A 24227-nucleotide genomic window follows, 5' to 3' on the forward strand; every position below is an offset into this window, starting at 1 on the left:
GCCTGCTTAAGATTCTCTTCCTATTCCTTTGCCAACCACCCCCCCAACCCCCAGGTCGTGGACACAGTCTCTAAAAAAAAAAAAAAAAGAATGAAAGAAATACATTATGTAGTCTGCAATTACATATACCATATACTTTCAAAAGGGGGAAAGACCTGCATGGTCTCAAAAGATTATGGTTTTTTTTTAATCTTTCAAATAAAAATGCACTGTTGTATATCTGAAATATAAAAAATGTGTTTGAAAAATGTTCCTAATACAGACTTCTAAAATCATGGTATTGTACTCAATAAGATGGAGCTCCAAAACTAAATATGGAGCATGCAATCTATATTCCCCAGTCCCATAGGTTTAAAGTCAAGAAAATATAGGTTATTTCTTATTAAGACACCCCCCATCTTAACAAATTCAGTTTTGTGAATCAACACAACTCATGTGTTGTAATAAATACTGGGTGGTATCTATTATCTAGCAGGATTATTTTAATTATAATTAACTCAGGAAAAAAATTAAACAAGAAATTATAGGATAGTGGCAAAAGTCATATATAAAATACTCTGTTAAACAGCATTACACACCTTTCTTAGTAAAGTGCTATAATTTTATTTCAGAGGTATGTTTGCAGGATATCATTTAGCTTTTGCCCTAACTTTGGTCATATTGATCATAGGTAGCAAAACAAATTTATATATTTTAAGACCACCTCCTAAATTAAAATATATATGTGTTGTTTACAAACTTCTAGATATGTTTGAGAAATCTTTTTACTCTTTATTCAGGCTATCAGAGTAAAGAAATCATTTCATTTACTTTACAGCCAAGGAACCATATTAATATTGTCAACTCTGGGCAATTTATCTGAATTTGAGTTTCACTACTGTGGAATTTTTTTAATTAAAAAAAAAGGGCAGATTGATGCATTCATTATTTCACTTTTATGCTTACTTTCTTTTTTATTTCAACCATATAATTTATTTTTCCATATGAGACAGGGTAGGACACATATTCTTCTTGGATATGTTATTGTTTATTGTTTCAAGTGAATGGAATAGATAAATCTCACTGAGTAGTTTAGTGTGGCCCTGTATCTTATATAAACAGGTTAAATGAAGACGTTATTTTGTATTCTGTATATTCATGTATACCATAAATTGTCTTAATGACAAATGCAAAATTTCCTTTATTACTTGCCCCTAGCTGTTGATCCCTTTCAATGATAATATACAAGTGTAGAGAATAAGGAGCCTTTAAAATTAGGGGGGAAAAAAGATACTTTCCACTAAATTACTGAAAATTGGAATTTTTATGTTGACTCTTGATGACTGGAAAGCCAATGTTAAGAATCAATATATCCAATATAAAATAGTACATTGAATTATTTAATAATAAACAGTATAGTAAGAGCTTGTATATGCTGACTGGGAACCAGTGGTGGCTTTTTAAATTCTCAGAAAGACTAAACATCTTATGGTTAGAAGAACCACAGGTGATGATGAAGGTGCTCCGCTCCTCTGTAGCAGCCATTACAATAAAAATCTTTATAAAACATTATTTCACGATCAGCAAGAGAATTTTACTGTTATTAGCGGTAAAGGTGAGAAAAGAATGAAGAGAGAAGTGTGTATTAGTTTTAAAAGTGTGGCAAGGTAGTAAGAAGACATGGAGAGGTGATAAATTTCTTCTATATGTGCCCTGCTGCAAACAAACGCAAAAAAGAGAGCAAGATGGGTATTTTAAAAGCCAACATCAGGAAACATCACTGATAATGCCCATTGGTTTACTTTATACTTAAATTACACAAGCAGAAAAGTTATGCTTATTAATAGTTTAATGTATGAAGGAAACATCCAGATTTCTGAATATGAAGGTACATATCTCACATTAATTTAAGTCTACATAAAGTAGAGCCTCTATACTGACATATTGAAATTTACTTTCTGCTTAGCCTTTTCTGTTATGTAAACAATTGTACATTTATTTGCCATTCTAAAACTTCAGGATCAAGTTTACATAATTTTGCTAAATTTCCGTGTTTGCTCAGAAGCAGTTTACAGTACTAAAACCAACCAGCCAAAGAACAGCTTCAACAGAAAGTTATGTCCAAAGGGGAAGAGGGAAAGAAAAAAAGAAAAACGATAAGAAAAATGCTAACTAAGGTAAAACGGATGTTGGTGGGGAATGGGCAGTCACAAATGTTCACAGAAAATAGGTCAGTTAGTAACTTCTTCTGCAAAAAGCCTACACACTTCAGTCAAGCACATCAGTAGAATGATTTGGGAGCATAAATTTTTTTCGGCCACTTGTGATTTCCTCTGAATGAAAAGGAATCTGCAGGCTAACAAGCTGATCCTCATCAGCCAAGCTGGTTCATATGCACACTGTTCATGTGAGGTGCCCAGGGTCCAGTCCACACCTATGAATGTAGAGCATGCATTTTATTAAGTATTACATATTTAACACATATTTGATTAAAACAAAACTCTTAAAAACTAAGGAAGTGCTCTTAATATCTATGAGCTAAAATAGCTAAATCTCATTCAATTTGCAACATACTTGGAAACAATGAAGAAAAACAATGATAAGCCACTTTTATTTGTTGTTTTCCTGCCTCTCCTCTTATTTCTCAAACAGGATCTGATTTATTGTCATTTTTTAAAAACCATTACCTGAATGCATACAGACTGATTGATTAAAGAAAGAAAATGAGTCAAAGATATTCAGCATACACCAACATAAGCTAAAATATACTAATCACTAATCATTTCTGTGAATTTTTGGAGTTTTAATTATACACTGTTCTGACATTTATAATACGTATAATAATAAATAACCTCTAGATGGTCCTTTTCATACCACTAGTAAATTCTGATGTATAAAGTTACAACACTTTGTAATTTAAAATCTTTTACTTACCATCTGCTACCCAATGAAATATATTATGCCTTTTATAATTTTTGCTCCAATCACTACCTTTGGTACCATTTTCCATATCCTCCTGCTGTATTAAATTCCCTTCAACTTTCTCAATTACCCGTATTCACCATACTCCCTCACTACCATGATTTACCTGTATCCTATTTGTCTTGGCATCTCATAAACACTAAAGAAATGTTCCCTGAATGATCAGCCTTACCGTTTGAGGGCCATTATTTTCTGTGGAGCTTGAAACCATCTTTATCAGGGAGTTCCAAGAGGGGTCTGCAGCATGAGGGCCATTAAATATGGGTCCTCCAGCACCATCAGGAATAGGTGCTACTGGAGGAATCATTGCATTCCCATACACAGAGAAAGGCATACCCTTAAAAAAGGAGAAGAAAAAAATTATGCACACAGTCATATCTTCAAGTCATTGCTTACTTTTCCCAATATAATCCATAGCCTTAAAAATGAAACTTCATCTTATTTTGAAAAAGTATGTTATCTAGGTAATCTAAAAATTATTTTCCATTATATGATTTCTTCTAGCATTAGACTATATGTAAGCCTACCACAGCCAAAATATTTGGTCAAAAAACATTTCTCTAGCCAGATTTTCACCTATAATTACAAGCTGAAGCCCGTGCATTATTTCACACTTATCCACTTGGAAGTAAAATGAAGCTAATAATAAGAAAAACATTTAGAAATATGAAAGTGCTTATTTAAGTCACCATTACCCCAACTTTAGGAAAGTCCATGTATCCTGCAGGAACATGCTGATGGAATGTACCAGAAGGAGTTACAATTCCTGTACTCTCTCGCTCCATTGCTTGATGCTGTGAAAACACTCCTGGATCGGACATTGGCCTATGAATCATAGGATTTCCCATCCCAGGGTTACACCAGTCTACTTTGTCTGAGGGAAAACAAAATGGTAGAAAAAGATAGCTGGTGATCTTTAAAACCAGAAGACAGTAAAATAAAATATTTAATATATTTCTATCTAGAATTTTTTACATTGAATTGTGCATTCCTTCGGAATAATGACCTACTTTTATATATTTACTGCAGTATTTCCATGTGTGTAGGTAGTGATATAATAGCCTAATAAAATAACCTAAACACTTTGTGTTACAAAAGAAAAAAAGCCAAGGTGAGATAAACCTGATTAGTGAAAACCAAGAGACATGAATATAGATCTTTTAAGAATGACTGTTAAATATTACTTACAATACTTTAGTTAAATGCATAAATTTAAAACTTAATTTCTGGTAGGTAGAATAGCATGTCTTACCTTGATTGCCACCAATCCCTTCAAAGGACCAGATGCCACTATGCCCTACTGATGTGGATAAATTACTCCCAATAACAGATGGAGCTGAAGTTCCAGTTTGCCTGATACGTGCAGAACGTTCAGTCCCAATAGGGACTGGAACTTTTCTGTCCTGAGAGACATTGCTGGGCTTTTCTGACCCTAAAGGTACTGATGATGGGGCAGGCGAAGGTGCACGAACTCCAGAGGATACTGACTGTGCAGGAGAATCTAGAGAAAAAATATTTTGAAAGAGTATAAATGTCATCTACAGAGGGTGTAATTTTGTAAAACCAAATCTTACATTCTGAAGACACCTTATATATGTGTTCTCTGAGGAAAAATGAAATATGAGAATAATGCTTAAAAATTATGCATATTAAATAATTTGGTTAAGTTCTATGATTTTGCAGTCATTTTTTAATTTGATTCACAATTTTTCCATTTAGTTATGTGATAGCAGACTGTGAAGATGTCCAACTACACAGGTAATATAACCCATTAGGCTAATTAATATTTAAATAAATGCTTGACACTGAGTAAAATAAACACCACAACAATGAGAAGACAATGTTTAAATTAAAAAGGCTAAACAACAACAAAAGAGAGGTGGGGAAAATCATGCCTGTATTGGCAATTTCCAAACAATTGAAGTGTTTCCTTGAGAACACAAGTCTCTTGGTATACTATGATGAAAACAAAGGGATTCAAGGAGCCAACAAATTTGGACAATCTAACTTGAGAAAAAAAGTAAGTTTCTTTAAATCAGAACTTTACAGAAACTTAGTATGCTAATAAAATACCAACAGAGGGCTACGCCTCACTGCCCAACTTGTTTTATTGTATCATGTATCACATGGGTATTCCACAGAACAAGCTTTTCAAAATGACAATTTAAGCTTTACGTATCAAAACAAGGCGGGTTCTTAATATTTGGGAGTATACTTTAGTGATTCAATTTCTTCATGTACTAGAGAGAGGAAAAAACAAGAACAACCCAAATTGTATTTCCCATTTGAAATTTAAATATCAAGCACATTTAAATTTAAATAGGGTGTAAATGGTGGAGTCTGAAGCTTAAAAGTCAAAAGAGTTACCTGCTTATCTACAATTTACTCATAACTGCCTGACTGTATGCCCTAGAAGCCCTAGGGATAGTCACTTAATAATACTTTTCCATTTAACCATCTTTTCTCATTTAAGTTTTCTCTCTTTCTCTCTCTGTGTGTATGTGTATATTCCTCCAAAGGGATTCAGGTAGCTAATAAATTTGCAAAATCAATCAACCTATCTATCTACACACACATACACAAAAGCATAGTGCCTCTACTTCCCAAGGTACTTTTCAGGGAATGTGAAAGACAAAGAAAAATTCAGTAATAGTATTAGTCTGAATATGCTTAAAAAAAGATTTGCCATGTATTATTTTAGAATTGTATAGATTTGGAAAGTACTGCGGAGATAAATTTCATCTTACTAGTGCTTGCAGAAGTCCATTTTGGCTAAACTGATAGTACCACCTCTCTCAATGAATCGTAGTAATATTATTAACTAAAAAAAAAGAATATGAAAGTACTTTATAAATTATAATTTATTATAAGGATATAGATTTTATTGGGGAACAAAAACATGAAACTTACGAGCTTATCGGCATAAGTAAACCAAGAGAACTGTTAGTCTCTAATGAAAAATTAAAATATATCTTCTGTGGTCATGGATCCATTAGCATTTCTTGACAGTATTACTTTTAATAAATCATAAGAAAACAGAAAAGCCATATATGTGTCTTTGAAGTAATTATACATATTTCTAAATTCACCTTAAAACTGCACTGGTATAAGAAGGAATTCTAAGATGGAGGTGTAGCAGCACAAGTTTTGATTCTTCCCAAACCTTTCCATAAAAACAAGCTACTAAGTTAGCAAAGCCAAACACCCCTGGATAACATCTATAACAAAACTAACAAAATATCCAAATGAATCAAAAGATACAAGTGAATGGGGACAAATCACCAAAAGCTGTAAGACCTCTGTGGTATCAGAATCTGTGTGGAAAGAAGCAATTCTCCAGACTTAATAACAGAATAGGAGAACAAAACAGTCAAAGGTACTCAAAGGAAAGCAGAGAGAAGGCCAATCTGAGAAGAGTGGGTGAAACTGGGAGAGTTCTGCCTATGCATGGGTAATTGCAAGGGATTTACAAAAAGTTCTGAAGCAGCTGGAGCAATAGTGACCCTATGAACTCTCAAAAATACTGCTGAAGCCTCAATCCATGATAAAGCCTCACACTGCTAAGAAACTTCTGGGAATGGATTCCAAGTTGAGCAGGAAAGGGACAACAGATGCAAAGCAAACACAAGATCCAGTCAAGAGTGGGGCAAAGGTGGGAGTGGTGGGAGGGTAAGGATAACAAAGCCAGATTTAATAAAGTATTAAGGCCATATTTTTGCATACTTGCCTAAAAGATGAAATTCTAGAGCCTTTAAGCTAGAGAAGATAACTGATCCACTTATCCTTTCTAAAAGTTCAGGAAAACTCATTTAATTTAAAATGTAAAACAGAATAGAAATGCAGTCAAATTCCATACAAAGCTATTATATGAACTAAGAGATATGGATCCAGAATATCTTACAGATAATAAAAGCATGCCAAAAAGAAAGCTGTATTCTAATATTCCAAAGGTGTATCAGAAAGAAAGCTATACTCTAAAATTCCAATGTGAGCTAAAAGAAATGAAAGAAAAACATAGGCAAGAACAGCATAATTCAGAATTAGTAAAACTGGAAACAATGACAAAACTCAGGAAAGTAGTAGAAATGAAAGAATATTCCAGAAGGTGTAAACACAAGGGATAAAGAAAGTTGTGGGTTTTGTTTTTTAAACTATGTATTGAAAGGACACAATTACACACCTGAGAAGGATCAACCCAGAATAAGTAATGCCAAGACAAAGTCAAAGGTGACAAGCAGGCAAGGACTGATGGATGGGTCAGACAAATGAATTCTACCTCTCCCACACTCATCCCTGGAAACCTGCCCTATTGTCAGTGTTAGATCTGGTTTCTCTCTCCTTTCCCGAATCCTTCCAAAAACAAAAGCAAAGCAAAGCAAAGCAAAGCAAAGCAAAGCAAAACACCCTCCATATTCTGTTTAAATGAATGGAGTAACTAGGCCTGTCTGCTGACCAGCCCCACTTAAGAGATTTGCCCTCTTCACAGATTCTGCCATCTCACTAGCCATATTTTTATCAGATGACTGTTTTCTGCTTCCTCCCTGCAAGCTTACTGGACTAATGACAGGTGTCTGACTGAAGAATGATCCATTTCAGGCTAGCAGTAATCTATGACTGACATGGCCCGACTTGAACGTAGGAGCTAAGCAAATTATATTCCTCATTCAGAAAGGTACAATTGATAAACAAAGAAAAACTGGTTTAACTAATTATGAATTGAATCTTTGAGGACCATATACAAGATGAGATTATGAAGAAGGCTAAACGTAGAGGAGACTCACAAGACACAGACCACGAGTCTGTCATAAATCCTCTAAAGAGAGAGATGGAGGGAATAGCTGGATGGCTCTGAAGATGGCCCTGGATCAAATCCTGCATGGTTCTGCAGACAGTCCTGTATAGCTTTAAAAGTCAATACCATTTTCCTTGAGATTCCTTTGGTGGGTCTATGTTCCTTGTCATGAAAAGTGCCAAATTATTATAATTTCTTTTCTCATCTCTAATTATATAATTAGAAAAAAAAAGCAAACAGATTACCTAAAAAGAGCTGAAAGTCTGACAAAACAAACTAAATGGTCATTAAAAAGTAACAGTATTAAGATTTATATTAAGTGGGGAAAATGCAGACTAGTTAAAAATTCAGTATTAGAAGTAAAAGTGAGATGATGATTAACATAATAAAATAAACAAAATTATTTGTAAAACAAAAACAACAAAAAAAGAAGTAAAAGTGAGAGTCTTGCCTAAATCAATCCTTTAATGATTACAAAACAATGACTCTAATTACAATTCCTTCTACATGTATGAGTTGTCCCTATACTGTAAGGAAGAGAGTTCCCTTCCCTTCTAAAAATTTAAATTCTTAAAAAAATAAAAATTTAAAAAATTAAAAAAAAATTTTTAAATCTTAATCATTATGGACTTATGGATTCTTAGATTTTATCCAGTGTGCTGCCATTATTCACTTTGGTGGTCAGATTTTCCTGAATTTGGCCAGTGGGAGTCTCTTTAAAGCTGCTTTGTGTTTCCTGACATGTCCCCATCATTTTGAGCACTTAATTACTCTCTGACACCGTTAAGACTTTGCAAGTTCCCGATACGCCCCAGCTCTCAAATCAGCTATTTCCTCAAGAAAGCCTATTTCTTTCAGTGGACAAAAATATTTAACAGATGGATCTGGACACTGGATATGCTCACTCCTGATGAAAATTAATTGCTTCTAGGCCCTTTCAGTAGATAGAGCTGGTGGGAAAATAGCAATTTCATAGGATTTACTCCAATATACAGGTAATGAAAAATCCTGAGTTCACACTAATCCTCTAATTCTAATCCAATTCCATAGGGTTCTTCTTTGCCTTACCCCATTTCACATCTCCTCTTCTCACAGTGAGGACCATGGATTACATCATTAAAATATACTTACTTGCCCAATCCTACAATAGACCCCATAATTTTAGAATTGCTTATCCATAACATTATAAAAATCCAATGTCCTAAGTAGAACTGAAGATTTGTTTGAAATCTATTTTTCTTTAGACTGAGAGTATATAAAGTACTATGGTTTAAGAGTTTTATTGGATTTCTTTTAGTAGGTTTATGTTAATAACTTGAAACACAGATAAGTTTATTTCCATTTATCCATTTATTTTTTCCTTCATCAAACTTGATTTTCTTTTTGAAATTTATAAACATTAACCTGGTTACAAAAGCAAAACTATTATTTTTACTCAGACAAGTGCTACTTCTTCCCCCATTCCCTTACACTCTGTGTCTCAAAGTCTGATGAGGAATAAGAACACAATGTCAGAGAAACTCTCCACAGATTACTTATTAATTACAAAGGGAAAAATGATAATTTGAAGTACAGAAACCTGGCATACATGATCATAAGCAAATGATCAAAGTTAACAGCACCAATAATGGTACAAACTAACATATTATGCAATATCATGTACTGAAAGAAGGATACAACATTGACTATATAGTAATATTCCTGTCAAAAACAAATAACCTAAATTTAATCATGAAACATCAGAAAAACAAAATTAAGGGGAATTTTACCAAACCACTGACCTGTAATCTTCCAAAGACTTTCTTTGAAAGACAAAGAAGGGTGAAGGAACAGTTCCAGATTATTTGACACTAAAAAGACATGGAACTGAATGCAATTTGTGATCTTGATTTGAATCTTGGATGAGAGGAAATAATAAATGTGTTATTGGGACACTTGGTGAAATGCGAATATGGGCTATTAGATAATACTGTCCAATGTAAAATTTGCTGAATTTGCTAACTGTAACATAGCTGTGGAAGAGAATGTTCTTGTTTTTAAGAAATACTATCATTTAGAGTATTCAGGGGGAAATAGCTTGATATCCACAACTCTAAAATGGTACAGGAAAAAAATTCTATACATCCACACACCCAGAAATACACTGTAGGGGGAGAGTGGGATGAATCTGATAAAAATATACAAGGGTTCTTTGTACTATTGTGTTTAAAATTATTATTATTTTTTAAGTTAGACTTGAGAGACATAATCTAATGTAATACGTTTACCTTGAGTGATTCATCGTTCAAAGAGGAAAAACATCTATAAAAAATGTTTTAGGACAACTGGGGATATCTGAATAGGGACTGCATATCACATGATATTACTAAATTAATATTAATACATTAGCTATTTGATAATGGTATTGTGGCTGTGTAAGAAAATCCTTATTTTTAAGATGCACACTAAAGTTTTTAGGTCTTAAGTGTTATATCTGAATCTTACTTTTAAATGGTTCAACAATAAAAAAAGCAAAGAGATAAAATAGAGCAAAATGTTTAAAAAATTGGTAATTTTAAGGAATTACCAATTCAAAGGAATATGGATGCTTCTTATTCTTTCAACTTCTCTGTAAGTCTGAAAATTAATGAAACTTTTGAAACAAAAAGTTGTTGGAATGCATCAATGAAAATTTTAATGACTTCAATGACATTCTGTATCAGTTAGCAATGTAGTAGAAAACCTAACCTATATTGGTTGCATTGTTACAAAAAGCACAATGTTTTTCAACAAAAACAAAAATCAAGTGAACATAAAACCAAACCACAAAAAAAAAAAAATCAAAAAACAATGAAAAGCCCACACACTGAACTTATAGGGCAAAACAACCTATCATACTTCGTGAATTTCATCCAAAAATTTCTGAGTTTATTTCCTAAATAAATATTAATATCTAAAGTAATAAACATTAATACCAGTTGTGCTTAAAAACATTCTCTGCTTCTGAGAATCCATTCTATTTTAAAGATTAACTATCAAAAAATTTCAGGTTAACATTTTACAATGAGCAGTCATGTTGCAATTTTAACTCCTTTTCTCCCAATTCCTATTTTTTCATGAACATGAAAATAAAAAACTATCCTTATTTTTATATATAAATAGGTGAATATGAATCACCTATATGTAGTATCTTAAGGAATCTATTTATTCCTATGATGGTTTAATTTCAGCTCAACATACACAGAAGACACTAACCTAGATCTGTTATATATTTAGGGATAAAAATTAATTTTAAGAGGAGTAAGAAAAAACTAAGCAGGTAAAATCACTCAAAAATTATGATGTATTTCAGACTTTTTTTTAAATTTTTATTTCAGACTTTTTAATCATTTGTTATTTACAAAAATGTTTGCTCCTCTGTTCCCATTTCATTAGTCTTGATATGTTCAAGACTTGCTCATAGCTCTTAAATCATCTTTTACTTTGTCTTTTCCCACTTAAAAACCTTTTGTTTTTAAGGAAACATATACACAAACTCTTCTTATGGAATTACAATGTATAATACTCACCATTTGATGCTGATGAACATGGAGTCAACAAACTAAGTGGGGAAAAATGTTGTCTGTTAAAGTTAGCAGCTGTGGGTGCTCCTCCAAGGGGTGCCCCAGGTCCATACATTTGACCTCCTGAAAGGTTTGAGGCAAAGTTTCCCAAATGTGTAGAAGAAGGTGTTACAGAACCATATGGCGAGTCCATATTGACAATACCTATAATTAGAAGATAATTTATAATTGTTACCTGTAGAAGAAAAAAATTAAAAAAAACCCTAAAATTCCAAGAGGTCCCTAATACCCCCAAATATTTTAGATGGCTAAAAAATTTCTCCTTGCTTATTCTTCCAGTCTATTGACTAGTCATTTCCCCCTCTATAAAGATAACTATAAAAAAAGGACAATTATCAAGGAAAATTATTTTTATATTTAATTTTAATCTGATATTTTAATTAGTTATTACAGAATACATGTAGATTTCATATCAACACTGGAATTTAAATAGGCTTAATGGCCAAAGAATTACATAAAAAATATATCTTTAAAAAACTCAGGGGGAAGGAAGGAATGATTAGGCAAAGCACAATTTTTAAGACACTGCAAATACTCTGTATGATACTATACTGGTAGATGCATGTCATTGAACATTTGTTCAAACCCACAGAATGTACAACACCAAGAGTAAACACTAATGTAAACTATAGACTCTGGATGATAATGATACATTAATGTAGGTTCATCAGTTCTAACAAATGTACCACTCTTGGTGGGGAATGTTGATAATGGAAGAGGCTATGCCTGTTAGGGGCAGGAGGTATTTGGGAAATGTCTGTACTTTTCTCTCAACCTCCTCTGTACTTTTCTGTGAACCTAAATGTGCTATTAAAAAAATAAAGTCTTAAAAAAAACTAGAGGGAAAAAAACATGGCTATACTTATATGATGGACATATCTGATGATCAGCGCTTTAACTAAGTGGCCATTCTTTGCAATAGCTAATAGTGAAACAATCTTCATTGAATGCCTCCTGATGTAACGCAGTGTGAGGTTCAAAACATCACCCATCTGATGTTTCTGCCAAAAATGTTTGACCTGAATGTAATCACAGACTTAGGAAATAGATGAATCTAATCTAAAATGTGGGACATTCTCCAGAACAACTGGACTCTTCAAAGGATTCAATGTCAAGAAAAACAAAGGAAGGTAGTGAGATATTTTAGACTGGGGGAGACCTCAGAGACATAACAGCCAAAGCAATGTGTACAACCTGACTGAATCTTGAATCAGAAAAAAAAAGGAACATACAGACATAATGGATATATCTGGGATGATGGTACTGAATATTGGGTGGTATTGCTGAATTAATGTTAATTTTCTTGAGTGTAGTAATAGTGATGGAGCTGTAAAGGCAAATATGCCTGTTCTGTTTACCTGAATCAAGTAGTATTCCCCTCCAATGGGCTCTACAATTAAACTTCAATGCTAATTTTGGCTCTAATCAACCGTACACCCCCCAAACCTCACCTCCCTTATAGAGCTGGCCTTTTATCTATACCTTTCCACAAAATAAGAATTTATTTTTTTCTCTAAATCTTAATTTTAGTCTTTCTCAACACAGTACCTAGATTTCCTGAAAAGTGAAGTATTTTCAATAAATTTCAACTATCATAAAAACGAAATATAAAAACATTTCCAGTGCATTAGCATATAATGTTCTTTTAAAATTATATTTATTCTAAGAGAAATGATGTTATTTTGAAAGTACACATAAATATTTCAATCAGTCCCCAGCAAAGAAATATTTACTGACCATGTTCATTACATTGTATTCACATGTCATAGAAATAGGCAAAAATAATACCCAGTCCACATTAAATTTAGAAATTTTTAGTCCCAGAATGTCACCTCTTCAATAACACAGGTTGGCAACCTTTCTGCAAAAGGCTGAATAGCAGTATTTCCAGGCTATCATTACAGCATGAAAGCAGCTGTAACACAATATGTAAATGACTGGGCATGGCTGTGTCCCAATAAAACTTTATTTACGAACACTGAACTTTTAATTTCCTATTTTTTTGTGTCATGTATTATTATTTAAAAAAATTTTTTAAGTCATTAAAAAATCTTACACTATTATTGAATCTCAATTTTAAAAAGCTACAAATGTAAAAACAGGCAGCAGGCCATATTTGGCCCATGGGCGATAGTTTGTCTATCTCTGGCATGGCTTATCTTTAATTACTTGAAATGTTCATACTAAAACACATAGCTCTAGATGCAACTTGGTATCCTGGATTGGACACTGCAACAGAAAAAGAACATCACTGGAAAAACTGGTGAAATCTGAATAAAGTCTGTAGTCTAGTTAATTATACTGTACCAGTATTAATTTCCTAGTTTTAATAAATAAAGGATTATATAAAATATTTACATTAGGGGAAGTTGAGGTAATTATAGAAAAACTCTTCCATAAATCTAAAAACATTTCAAAGTAGAAAATTAAAAAAAAAAGCAATCACTCAAAACCAGGAGATCTTTAAATCCTCTATAAATATCAGCATTGTCCAGTAGCACTTTTTAAGATAATGGATATATTTGATATCTCTACTGTCCATTATGGTAGCTACTAGCCATATGTGCTTATTAAGCACTTAGAGCCACTTTGGAAACAGTATGGAGATTCCTCAAAAAATTAAAAATAGAACTGGTATATATGATCTAGCAATTCCACTTCTGGAAATATATCCAAAGGAAACAAAAGCACTAACTCAAAAAGATATCTGCATTCCCATGTTCATAGCAGCATTATTACAAGAGCTAAGACATGGAAACAACTGAAGTGTCCATCAACAGATGAATGAATGTCCATCAACAGATGCACATGCATACGTGTGTGCACACCCACACACACAGGAGTATTACTCAGCCATAAAAAGGAACGAAATCCTGCCATTTGCAACAACATGGATGGACCTTGAGGGCATTATGGCAAGTGAAATAAGTCAGGCAGAGAAAGACAAATACTGTATGATCTCATGTATGTGGAATCTAAAAACAAAGAAACCAATTCAAAGAAAAAGAGATCAGATTTGTGGTTACCAGAGGTGCGGAGTAGGAAGAAGGGAAACTGGAGGAAGGTGATCAAAAGATATAAACTTCCAGTTACAGGATAAAGAAGTACTAAGGATGTAATGTACAACATGATAATGTACAACATGCTGCATGATATGTATGAAAGTTGTTAAGAGAGAGTAAAATCCTAAGAGTTCTCATCACAAGGAAAAATAATATTTTTCCTTTTTTCTTATTGTAGCTATATGGTGATGGATAGTAATTAAACTTATTACGGTAATCATTTCACAAAATACGTAAGTCGAATCATTATGCTGTACACCTTAAACCTATAGTGATGTCAGTTTTATTGCAATAAAACTGGAAAACAAATTTCAAAAAATATGGCCAGCTTGACTGAGAGGAGATTTCTAATTTTATTTAATTTTAATTTAAATAGTGCATATGATTAGTAGCTACCTTATTAAAATTATGTGGCTCTATATTTTTCTCAGTATTTTAAAAAAAGAAATGAAATCAAATTTTTAAGAGCTTTATTATTTTTTAAATAAACTTTTCATGGCATTACCTTATTAAATTTAAACATAAGAGACGGTTTTATTTGAGAGAGAAAAATATACCTGATAATGAAATTTATTTATGGTAAATTCAAGATAAAATCCACTGCGGCTTCTAAAAAGATTTTTTTTTTAAATGCCATACTCAACACATCTAATACTCAAACAGCATTTCAGGTAAATGAATTCAACAATCTCTATCTGGCCCAGTCATTGAGTAAAAATATTAGAGGGGCGCCTAGGCGGCTCAGTCGTTAAGTGTCTGCCTTCGGCTCAGGTCATGATCCCAGGGTCCTGGGATCAAGCCCCGCATCGGGCTCCCTGCTCTACCAGAAGCCTGCTTCTCCCTCTCCCACTCCCCCTGCTTGTGTTCCCTCTCTCGCTGTGTCTCTCTCTGTCAAATAAATAAAATCTTTAAAAAAAAAAAAAAAATTAGAAAATGACCAAGAGTTTTCCTATCACTTGCATAAATCACAAGCTGCAGAATGTGAGAAAATATGAACTCACCTGAGGGACTTGGAGCGGGTCTCTGTAATGGTGGTCTAAAACCTGGAGCTTTGGAAGTATCAGACTGATGCAAAGGATCTGAATTTGGCAAATATGAGGATTTTCCTGATAGCATAGATTCTGGTGTTGACTGAGATGAAACAACAGATCCTCCCCAGAAGGCATGAGCAGAAGTAGGGCTGTTTTCAAACAATGTGCTAAAGGGCCCAAATGGTAAGGGGGCACTGAAATTGGGAGCAATAGGCTTATTTGCTGGATGTACTGAATTTTGACAAGCACTTTGTGTACTTAAGGTTGAAGGTAGCTGGACAGAAGAGGGAACACTGTGAGGTCTTTTAATGTGATTGACACTGAGGACTGCAACAGATGAATTTTGCACTGGAGCTGGATTCTTGTGAGGGGCAGTTGTGCCATGAGAGGGTGGTCTAATAGCAGGGGTTTCCATTTTAGGGGCAGGCTGGGAGCATCCCATTTGTGTCTGAGGCATAGGGTAAGTCACTGGGGCAGTAGAAGGCACCGCCACTGGAGCAGAACTTGTTGTTGCTAAAGGAGGAACAGTCATTCTAACTTCCGGGGGAGGAACCTGAGACTGCTGAAGAGGTGGTCTTGGCTCCTGAGAAACAGAACCCGGAGGTTGTTGCTGAGCAGAATGAACTGATGAACCCCCAGAAGAACTGCTGCTGTTTGAAAGTCTACTGTTTGTTGTTTCTACTACTGGTGGACTACCTGCTTCCTGTTCAGAGGAAGATGCCCCTTTATTTGGAGATGCTGTTCCACAATCCAAAGGGCTGTTTCTAGAAACCCCTCCTGACTGGGCTGGTGGTGATGGGGAAGATGGGGATGATACTGGGTAGTGTTCTTTGGCAGTAGGCATAGGATATGTGGCATTTGTGGGTGCAGTGCTGTTGTTGCTTGCTGTGGTTGTGACTGTTGTGGTGGTGGCATTGGATGTCTTCACAACTGTGACAAAAAGCTGCCTTCTGACAGAAGGTGAACTTGGACTGCCATTTGTAGATGTACCAGGCACCGTTGAAGCTGATGAACTGGTTGTAGTTGTTGGACTTGAAGTTAAAGAACCTGCTGAATTCACCTGAGAACCACTGCTATTCTGATTGCTATGGCGAGGCACCATGTGAGGCTTAGGCGAGTTAGTAGCTCTGGCAGGGCTCAAAGGCCTGACAGGAAAAGGACCCCAAGTGGATTGAGCTGGTGGAAAAGTACCTCCAAAGTGGGTCATGGGCAACCTTGGTGGACGGATCTGCTGGAAAGTCTGAGCAGCAAGCAAAGCATGTGCAAACTGTGGAGGAGGATATGCTAATGGAAGAGAAACTGGAAAACCAGGCCTCACATTATTCACTGGGTTTTTAATGGTTTTATGAGTAGATGCAGAAGAAATTGCAGGCACAGTGAGTGCTGTGGCAGTTTGAGATGTTGATGACAGAGCTACAGTCGTCATTTTAATTCCCATTAAGGAACTGTTAGCAGCAGTGGTGGTAGGTGCTGATGACCCTATTTTGGAATTTGCTGAGGAGCTTTTCAAACGATTCTTTGGAATAAGTTCATCAATTTCTTTGTCTGGATCCTTGATCAGAGCATTGATCAACTGAGTTGCCTGTCTTGTTGATTCAGTGCCACCCCTATAAATTGACCAAAAAAAGGAATTAGGCCCAATTTCTCCTACTTTTTAATAGGCGAAGCCTAAATTCATTCGTGAATGTGTACACATACATATAGAGAATAATAAAAGTTAAGCAGCAATTTTCTGACTACTCTTGAGATATTCTGCAAAGCAATAAACTGTCCAGACGTGCCCCTTTTCAAAAATGCATTTTAATACTGTTTCCTTACACTAAGAAGTCCTTTTCCTATCTATAAAATACATTAGTCAGAAAAACCACTGTACTTTTAATCCATAATGATACTGTAAAGTCAAACAGTTGATCAATGTTAAAAGCAATATAAGTAAACAAAGAACAAAAAAAAATTGAGTAAGAAAACAGTATTTTATTTTAAATCCTGCTACCTAAAATGACCCCATCTATGACTAATCTCTATTAGTAGAACGATTGTTACAATTCCTCTGGAAAGATGTCTCAAAATGAGAGTGGAATCTTGATAATGCTAACAATGGCCAAAAGGTCAAACCCTAATGTTAGATCTTCAGGAAAATATTTGACTGCAAGGAAAGCCTTATGGAAACCCTAAGGGGGAAATTACTCATAAAGGATATCTGCTTCCCTCTTCTCTAGATAAGGCAGGTTGTCACTACCCACCTATCCCAGGAGAGGGAAAAACAAGATAGGAGAGGAGGATAAGTGCAAGATAGAAATAGCTAACTGCTTCCTTCGAAGTAGGCTATATAAATATCAGACTCTGCAATGGGGTACCTGCCTCTCACAACCAAACTTAAGATTTCTTAGAATATCATATCTTTATTTTAAGAGTATTCAGGTATAGACATAGTCAATACAAGACAAATATCCACTTCAGATTTATATCTATGACTGAGCTTATATTCTAAGGATACAATCACAGAATAATAAATCTCAAAAGCCAATAAGGGGAAAAAGGGAAGCCTACTGCTTAAAATGGGTGAGAAACCCCTATTCCCTCTTAAAAAGTCTCAATAAAATTTTAAGAATGTCATATGAACAGTTTATGTAAGGAAAAGATTATCTAAACCTTTGACACACACACACACACACGAAAAATTCCTTTAAAAGCCCTTTGAAATATTTCATAAGAGCACATGAATTAGAGAAAAAAAATTGTAAAGGTTATCTTCTCTCATACTAATCAAATTCCCATTTTAAAAAGTATGCTATTAAACATAAAGATCCACTGAAAACTCAAAATACTTGTATTTCATTAAGATACAGTGCAATAAAACACAAAGGGAGAAAACATAAGAGACAAGAGTTTTGCCTTATCGTTATTATCCGGTCTCCTGTCTTGTCTTTCTGCTTATCAATATCTATGTGTGCACCAGTGAACTCCCGAATAGCATTAATATTACAGCCTCCTCTTCCAATCACTCTGGATATCACAGTTGACGGAACAGATACTTTCTTTGACCTGTTTAAAAGTTGCAAAGATAAATTAAGATTTATCATTAGTATCAGTGGTTATGATTAAAATATGAGGAAAGAGGCTTATACTAAAATACATTTCTGTAAATACAGAATAGATTATTGTTGAGTCAGCCTCTTCTATCTATTCTTACTCTAGGTGATAAAAGGCAACTAAGAGTGACAGAAGAGACAGACAGAGTGAGAGAGTGCGCGAGCATGTTACCACAGCTTCTCATCTCATTACCAAAGATGGTTTGGTTTTTTTGACTTTCATCTTTCATTAATATCTATAAAGCACATATTATATAGACATGCACTGTGTTAATGCAAATATTAATGGCAAATAAGATAAACATAGGTTCCTGCCCACATATATTGACTATGTAGACAGCAAGTAGGAAAGCCACAACACCATGCCATGAGTGCTCTAATAGGGTATCATAAAGACACACTGGTTGGGGCACCTAATCCAGACTGAGGAAACAAGAAAGGCTTCTTGTGGGCACTTCCTGGGTGTTTGACTCACATTCTTTTTATTCTCTTAAAATTGAAAGGATGATATTAAAAATGCATTGTTTCCTTTCATTCTTTTAGAGGCATTAAGATGATTATCCATCAACATGGAAACTCATTTAAAGGATGTTTCATCGTGTGAGGAAAGAGAAGAGCCTGCTGGAATTTTAAAAAAGCAAAACCCATCTAACATTTGCAAAATTGCTTTACAATTCTAAACATTCACATTTCAGAAAAGGTACATATACATTTCTGACCAGCCTAAATTAAAGGATGCTCCTAAAAGAAATACAGTATAATTCTCAATAAAGAGAATGAGCCAGCTACGCTTTATTGAACAAGTAAATTATTTATTTAGAATCGTAGATTATTTTTTTTTTAAAGATTTTATTTATTTATTTGACAGAGAGAGAGCACAAGCAAGGGGAGCTGTAGAGAGAGGGAGAAGCAGGCTCCCCACTGACCAGGGAGTCCGACGTGGGGCTCGATCCCAGGACCCTGGAATCATGACCTGAGCTGAAGACAGACGCTTAACTTACTGAGCCACCCAGGCACCCCTAGAATGGTAGATTAAATAGTAAATTAAAATATTGTATTTTTTAAAAGGTTAGCTATGACCCCTGCCCTTTAATATACATAACTAAGTTACTTGATAATTCCTTTTTTTCTAAAGGGCAAAATAGCGATCATTATTTTCAAATTAGTTAAGAATTTCTTAGTATACCACAGTATAAAATACATGCAGAAAAACTGCATTACCTTACTTTTAGATAGATAGTACTCTAATGTGATTGATTTCAGTTAGTTTAACAGAGTGTGTATATGTGAATGAGTGTGTGTGTATATGTGAATGAGAGACAGAGACAGAGACAGATGAAGATAGAGATAGTGGCAGGGGGAGGCTTTGGTCAAAAATATGAAAGATTGGGATTAACAGGAATAAGTTTGGTTCATTATAGCTCTTCTTTCAAATAATCAAAAGCTTAAATTTTTGTTGAAATTTCTGGGAAGTTCTTTAGAATAGGTTATTAGAGATTTACAATAGATCCTCTGTGGTATCTTACCACCTTTTAGTTTGAGATACTGTTTTACTTTTTGATATATATAATTCTAAAAATCCCAAACAAAATATAACCAAACATTTCAGTCCTAAAATCCTTTAAATAAAGGCATCCTGTGGTTTAAAGACAAGAATAGTTTGAAACCAATACTTACTCATTCTTCAAATATTTACAAGTATGTAAAAGATACCACATACTGGGCTCTCAGATTACAAAGTTGAGTAAGACACACTCTATCACCCTAAAGACTTTAAATTAGTTCTCTACCAAATAGCAATACCTGGGGGTCAAGCAAATACCACAATCATCCATGTAATTTTTTCGGAAAGTCTACGTACTTTTTATGTAAAATCTCCTGATTTTAGAAGTACTAATATCTACTTTTTTTTTTTCCCATCTAAAATACAGTGTACGCACACTATCTCTGTTGGCCAGATTCAGCCTTGGGCCACCAGTTCGTTTGCAACCTTTGGGATAGTTGGAGGAATCTAAAGGTAAGGTAAACAACACCTCACATAAAAAGAATGAGAAAAACAATTAAAGAAACAATCACTCACCTTCTTACAACTTCCTTCCATCCTTCTTCCCTTTTTTGTCCACGCTTAGGACTTGCTACTGTTAACTTCCCATTTGGAGAGGAAAGGGGAGATGGACCAGATTTTGTGCAAGTAGACAGAGAATTACTGGTTACTTCATTGATAGTCTCTGACAATCTTTAACAGAGGGAGGAAAATACATTAAATATAGAACAAATGTAGAATTTTAAATGAAAGAGGCAATCTATTACATAATTTTATTCTTTTATGTATTCTTGGAATAAATATAGTAAACAAATGAGTAACTTATTTCTCACTTTTCAATATTTAGCATAACATGAAGAGTCAATTAGAGGTCAAAATTAGCAGAGCTGAATTATAGTAATAACCCCTGAGAAACCATCATCAATATTTTTCATGGGCTAAAATTTAACAACCAAAATAAAGAAGTTACATAGTAAAAATAATTTTATCTTTCATTTTTAACACAAAACTTCAAAAATAGCCTATTATTCCATTAAAATGAAATTGTGACTTCTTTAGCACAAAGACAAACCCTTGTTTTGCCAGTTGTTAATTTGCCTTTTTTTACTGAAAAATTCAGCAACAAAGAATTTCATGATGATACTATAAATAATAAAAATGAAGATTGGAACTAACTTTATTGAAGCCTTGCCAGAAACAGATTTTCTCTCTTCCTTTGGAAATGTAACCAGAACTGATGGCTGCTTCTTGCTGGTCATAGTGGTGGTCACCACAGCAGGTGAATGATTGTCACTCTTTCGGCTGCTGTTGCTGTTACTACTTTCATCACTGCAGCTGGAAATCCTCATGTTATCACTGTCCCCACTCTCGCTGGTACTGCTGCTCTTGGACTCTCCGTTTACCTTCTCTGGCTGACTATATGAGATTGGTAGTGGATCATCAAATATAATCTGAACATTTTCTGGAGTAATTTTATTTTTCCTGTTTTTCCTCTTTGAACTGGTTGTAGTTATGGTGTTATTTCTTTTACCATGGGAACCTGCCAAAGTTGTCCAGGTTGCAGATATACCTATGGTAGTAGTGGTTGTGGCACTTGGAGGCTCTGTCAAGACTTCAGGCTCATCTGTAAAGGTAGCAACACCAGCAATACCAAATTAGCAAGTTCTAAGCGTTTTTAGAGTATATTTAGCTTCAAGCACTTGAAGAACAATAAAGTCAGGAGTTACTCTGCAACTATTATCAATCATTCCAGCATTCATTAGTAATGAGACGGATATGACATCTATTCTCTCTGTGCTCAAGTCCTAAACAATGTAGAGTAGGCAGTTATAAAAAATATTTTGGGGACGATTTGGGAAATATGAATATGTACTATATATTACATATATTATTAAATTTTATGGGTGTAATGTTACTGTGGTTACATAAAATAATGTTCTTTTTCTGGGAAATACGTATTTAAGTATTTAGTGCTGATACTGCATGGGGTGTCCAACTTACATGTAATCTGTTCAAAAAGAGAGGAAAAAAGATAAACTAAACTAATGTGCCAAAATGTTATAGGAATCTAGGTGACAGACAGGTGTTCATCATACTATTCCATAAACTTTTCTACAGTTTGGACATTTTCAAAATCAAAAGGCTGGAGGAGAGGGAAATTACACACAAACACACACACACACATTGCATATATATTTGGTGGTTTAAAAGCAATGGTTTCTCCTCACAATATCTTCATATCAAATAATTGTTTAGTTAGAATCTAGTTAAAATAATTCCCTCATTTTGAGAAAAAATCTAAATATGGTTAGAATAACAAATGATATTACGGAATTACTCTTAATTTTTTAGGTATTATAAAAGGTATTGTGATTATATAAGCACATGTCATTCCTAGGATACGTGTTGAAGTTTTATAGGTGCAATGTCAGAATGTCTGCAACTTACTTTTAGACAGCTTAGAAATAATATACATATATATTTAGAGAGAAAAAAATAAAGCAAATATGGTAAAATGTTTATTTTAAAAATCTAGGTGGAGGGTATTGAGGTATTCATTTTATCATTCTTTCAACTTGTCTGTAGCTTTGAAATTCTTCAAAATAGGGGCGCCTGGGTGGCTCAGTCGTTAAGTGTCTGCCTTTGGCTCACGTCATGATCCCAGGGTCCTGGGATCAAGCCCCACATCAAGCTCCCTGCTCAGCGGGAAGCCTGCTTCTCCCTCTCCCACTCCCCCTGCTTGTGTTCCTGCTCTTGCTGTCTCTTTCTCTGTCAAATAAATAAATAAACTCTTAAAAAAAAAAAAAGAAATTCTTCAAAATAAAAAGCTAGGGAGAAGTCAATAAACGAAAAAAGTGTATAAGTACTTCAAGGGCTTAATGACTTAGCAATCTACTTTTACCTTAAGTTATTGATATTTAAGGAAATATAATTTTGAATACAATGTATTACATGAATCAAATTAGATGGTAATTTAGAGAAAATACCTTCAACTTTATGTTTTTCTTTTTCTTGAGCAGCTTGGAGTTCAAAGTTCTCTTTATTTTTGGCTTCAATTTCTTCTAGTTTTCTTCTTTGTTCTTCCTTTTTCTTTCGTCTCTTTTCCTTTCTCTTTTCTCTTTTGGCAGCCAAAGCCAACCTCCGGCTTTCTTCTCTTAACTGTTAAAGGATCGATAAAACAGATTTACCTTGTAAAAAAAAAAGTTTTCACATAATGTCATTTTATCATAAGGGAACTAGAATACCATAAAATTCGAAGTCATCTAGTTCAATTTATTGTTTGATCAAGATCATAGTCAAATCACTGTAAAAAGAAAATAATATTTTTAAATGTCAAGATCAAATTAATGATAAAAACAATCTAATTTTAAAACGGAAGAATGATACATAGCTTCTTAATCACTGAATAAATGTAAATTAAAATAAGTTACCCTGTTTTGTTCATTAATTTTGCAAAATTAAAAAAGATATCATATATCAACAGAAGTTCGGGCAAATAAGTTCCTTCCTATACTGCTGTGGCTATAAATATTTATATTTTAGGAAAGGTAATTTGAAAGCCTCCTATGAAAATTACAAACTGTTTATCCTAAGAATTTATTCTATAAAATGACCATAGTGAAAAAATAATTTCCACTGCAAAACTGATTATAATGGCAAGTGGAAACAGGTAAATCCATCAATGCCAAGGGTAGGGGGAATAAATTAACAACAGTATACATTCACAAAATACGAGGCAGCCATTAAAAGTGTTATATACTTGGTAATATGCTCCCAAATTACATTGGTTAGAAGAAAAGAATACACACCGCAGACCAATGATCCCCCTTATTGGGAAAGGAACCCTTTATGCGGCTCTATTTGTAGAAATAGAGAAAAAAGGTGAAGAGGATACAAATCAAAGCTACTGACTAGAGTGGGGGATTGGAAGAAGGGTAGCAGAAAGATGGTGGCTTTCAATTTTACTTAATATAAGTTGTTCATTGTTTCTATTTGTGAAAATGGGTACTTTCATAGTCAAAAAAATTAAGAATAAGTTTAAAAGTATAACATCTCTTAAAAGTGATGTTAACTATTAAATTTTCCTCTTTGATTCATAAAGTAAGAAAATCATCTTCAAATGCTTTCATTTCCATGTCCTCTA

The 24227-nt window shown here is 34.1% G+C and overlaps 1 protein-coding gene across 1 annotated transcript in view; it reads right to left on the bottom strand.

Annotated features, from left to right (window-relative positions):
- Positions 1–491: 491 nt before the first annotated feature.
- Positions 492–24227, bottom strand: part of ANKRD17 (ankyrin repeat domain 17) — a 161601-nt gene continuing 137865 nt past the window's right edge. Inside the window, 10 exon segments of the mRNA XM_032400529.1 lie at positions 492–2413; positions 3134–3298; positions 3657–3835; positions 4214–4462; positions 11302–11499; positions 15419–17055; positions 18344–18493; positions 20621–20776; positions 21260–21707; positions 23071–23242. Coding sequence (XP_032256420.1) covers positions 2354–2413; positions 3134–3298; positions 3657–3835; positions 4214–4462; positions 11302–11499; positions 15419–17055; positions 18344–18493; positions 20621–20776; positions 21260–21707; positions 23071–23242 — 3414 coding nt within the window. The 3' untranslated portion in view covers positions 492–2353.

The sequence above is a fragment of the Phoca vitulina genome, unplaced genomic scaffold (genome assembly GCF_004348235.1).
Source record: "Phoca vitulina isolate PV1807 unplaced genomic scaffold, GSC_HSeal_1.0 scaffold3, whole genome shotgun sequence".
NCBI lineage: Eukaryota > Metazoa > Chordata > Mammalia > Carnivora > Phocidae > Phoca > Phoca vitulina.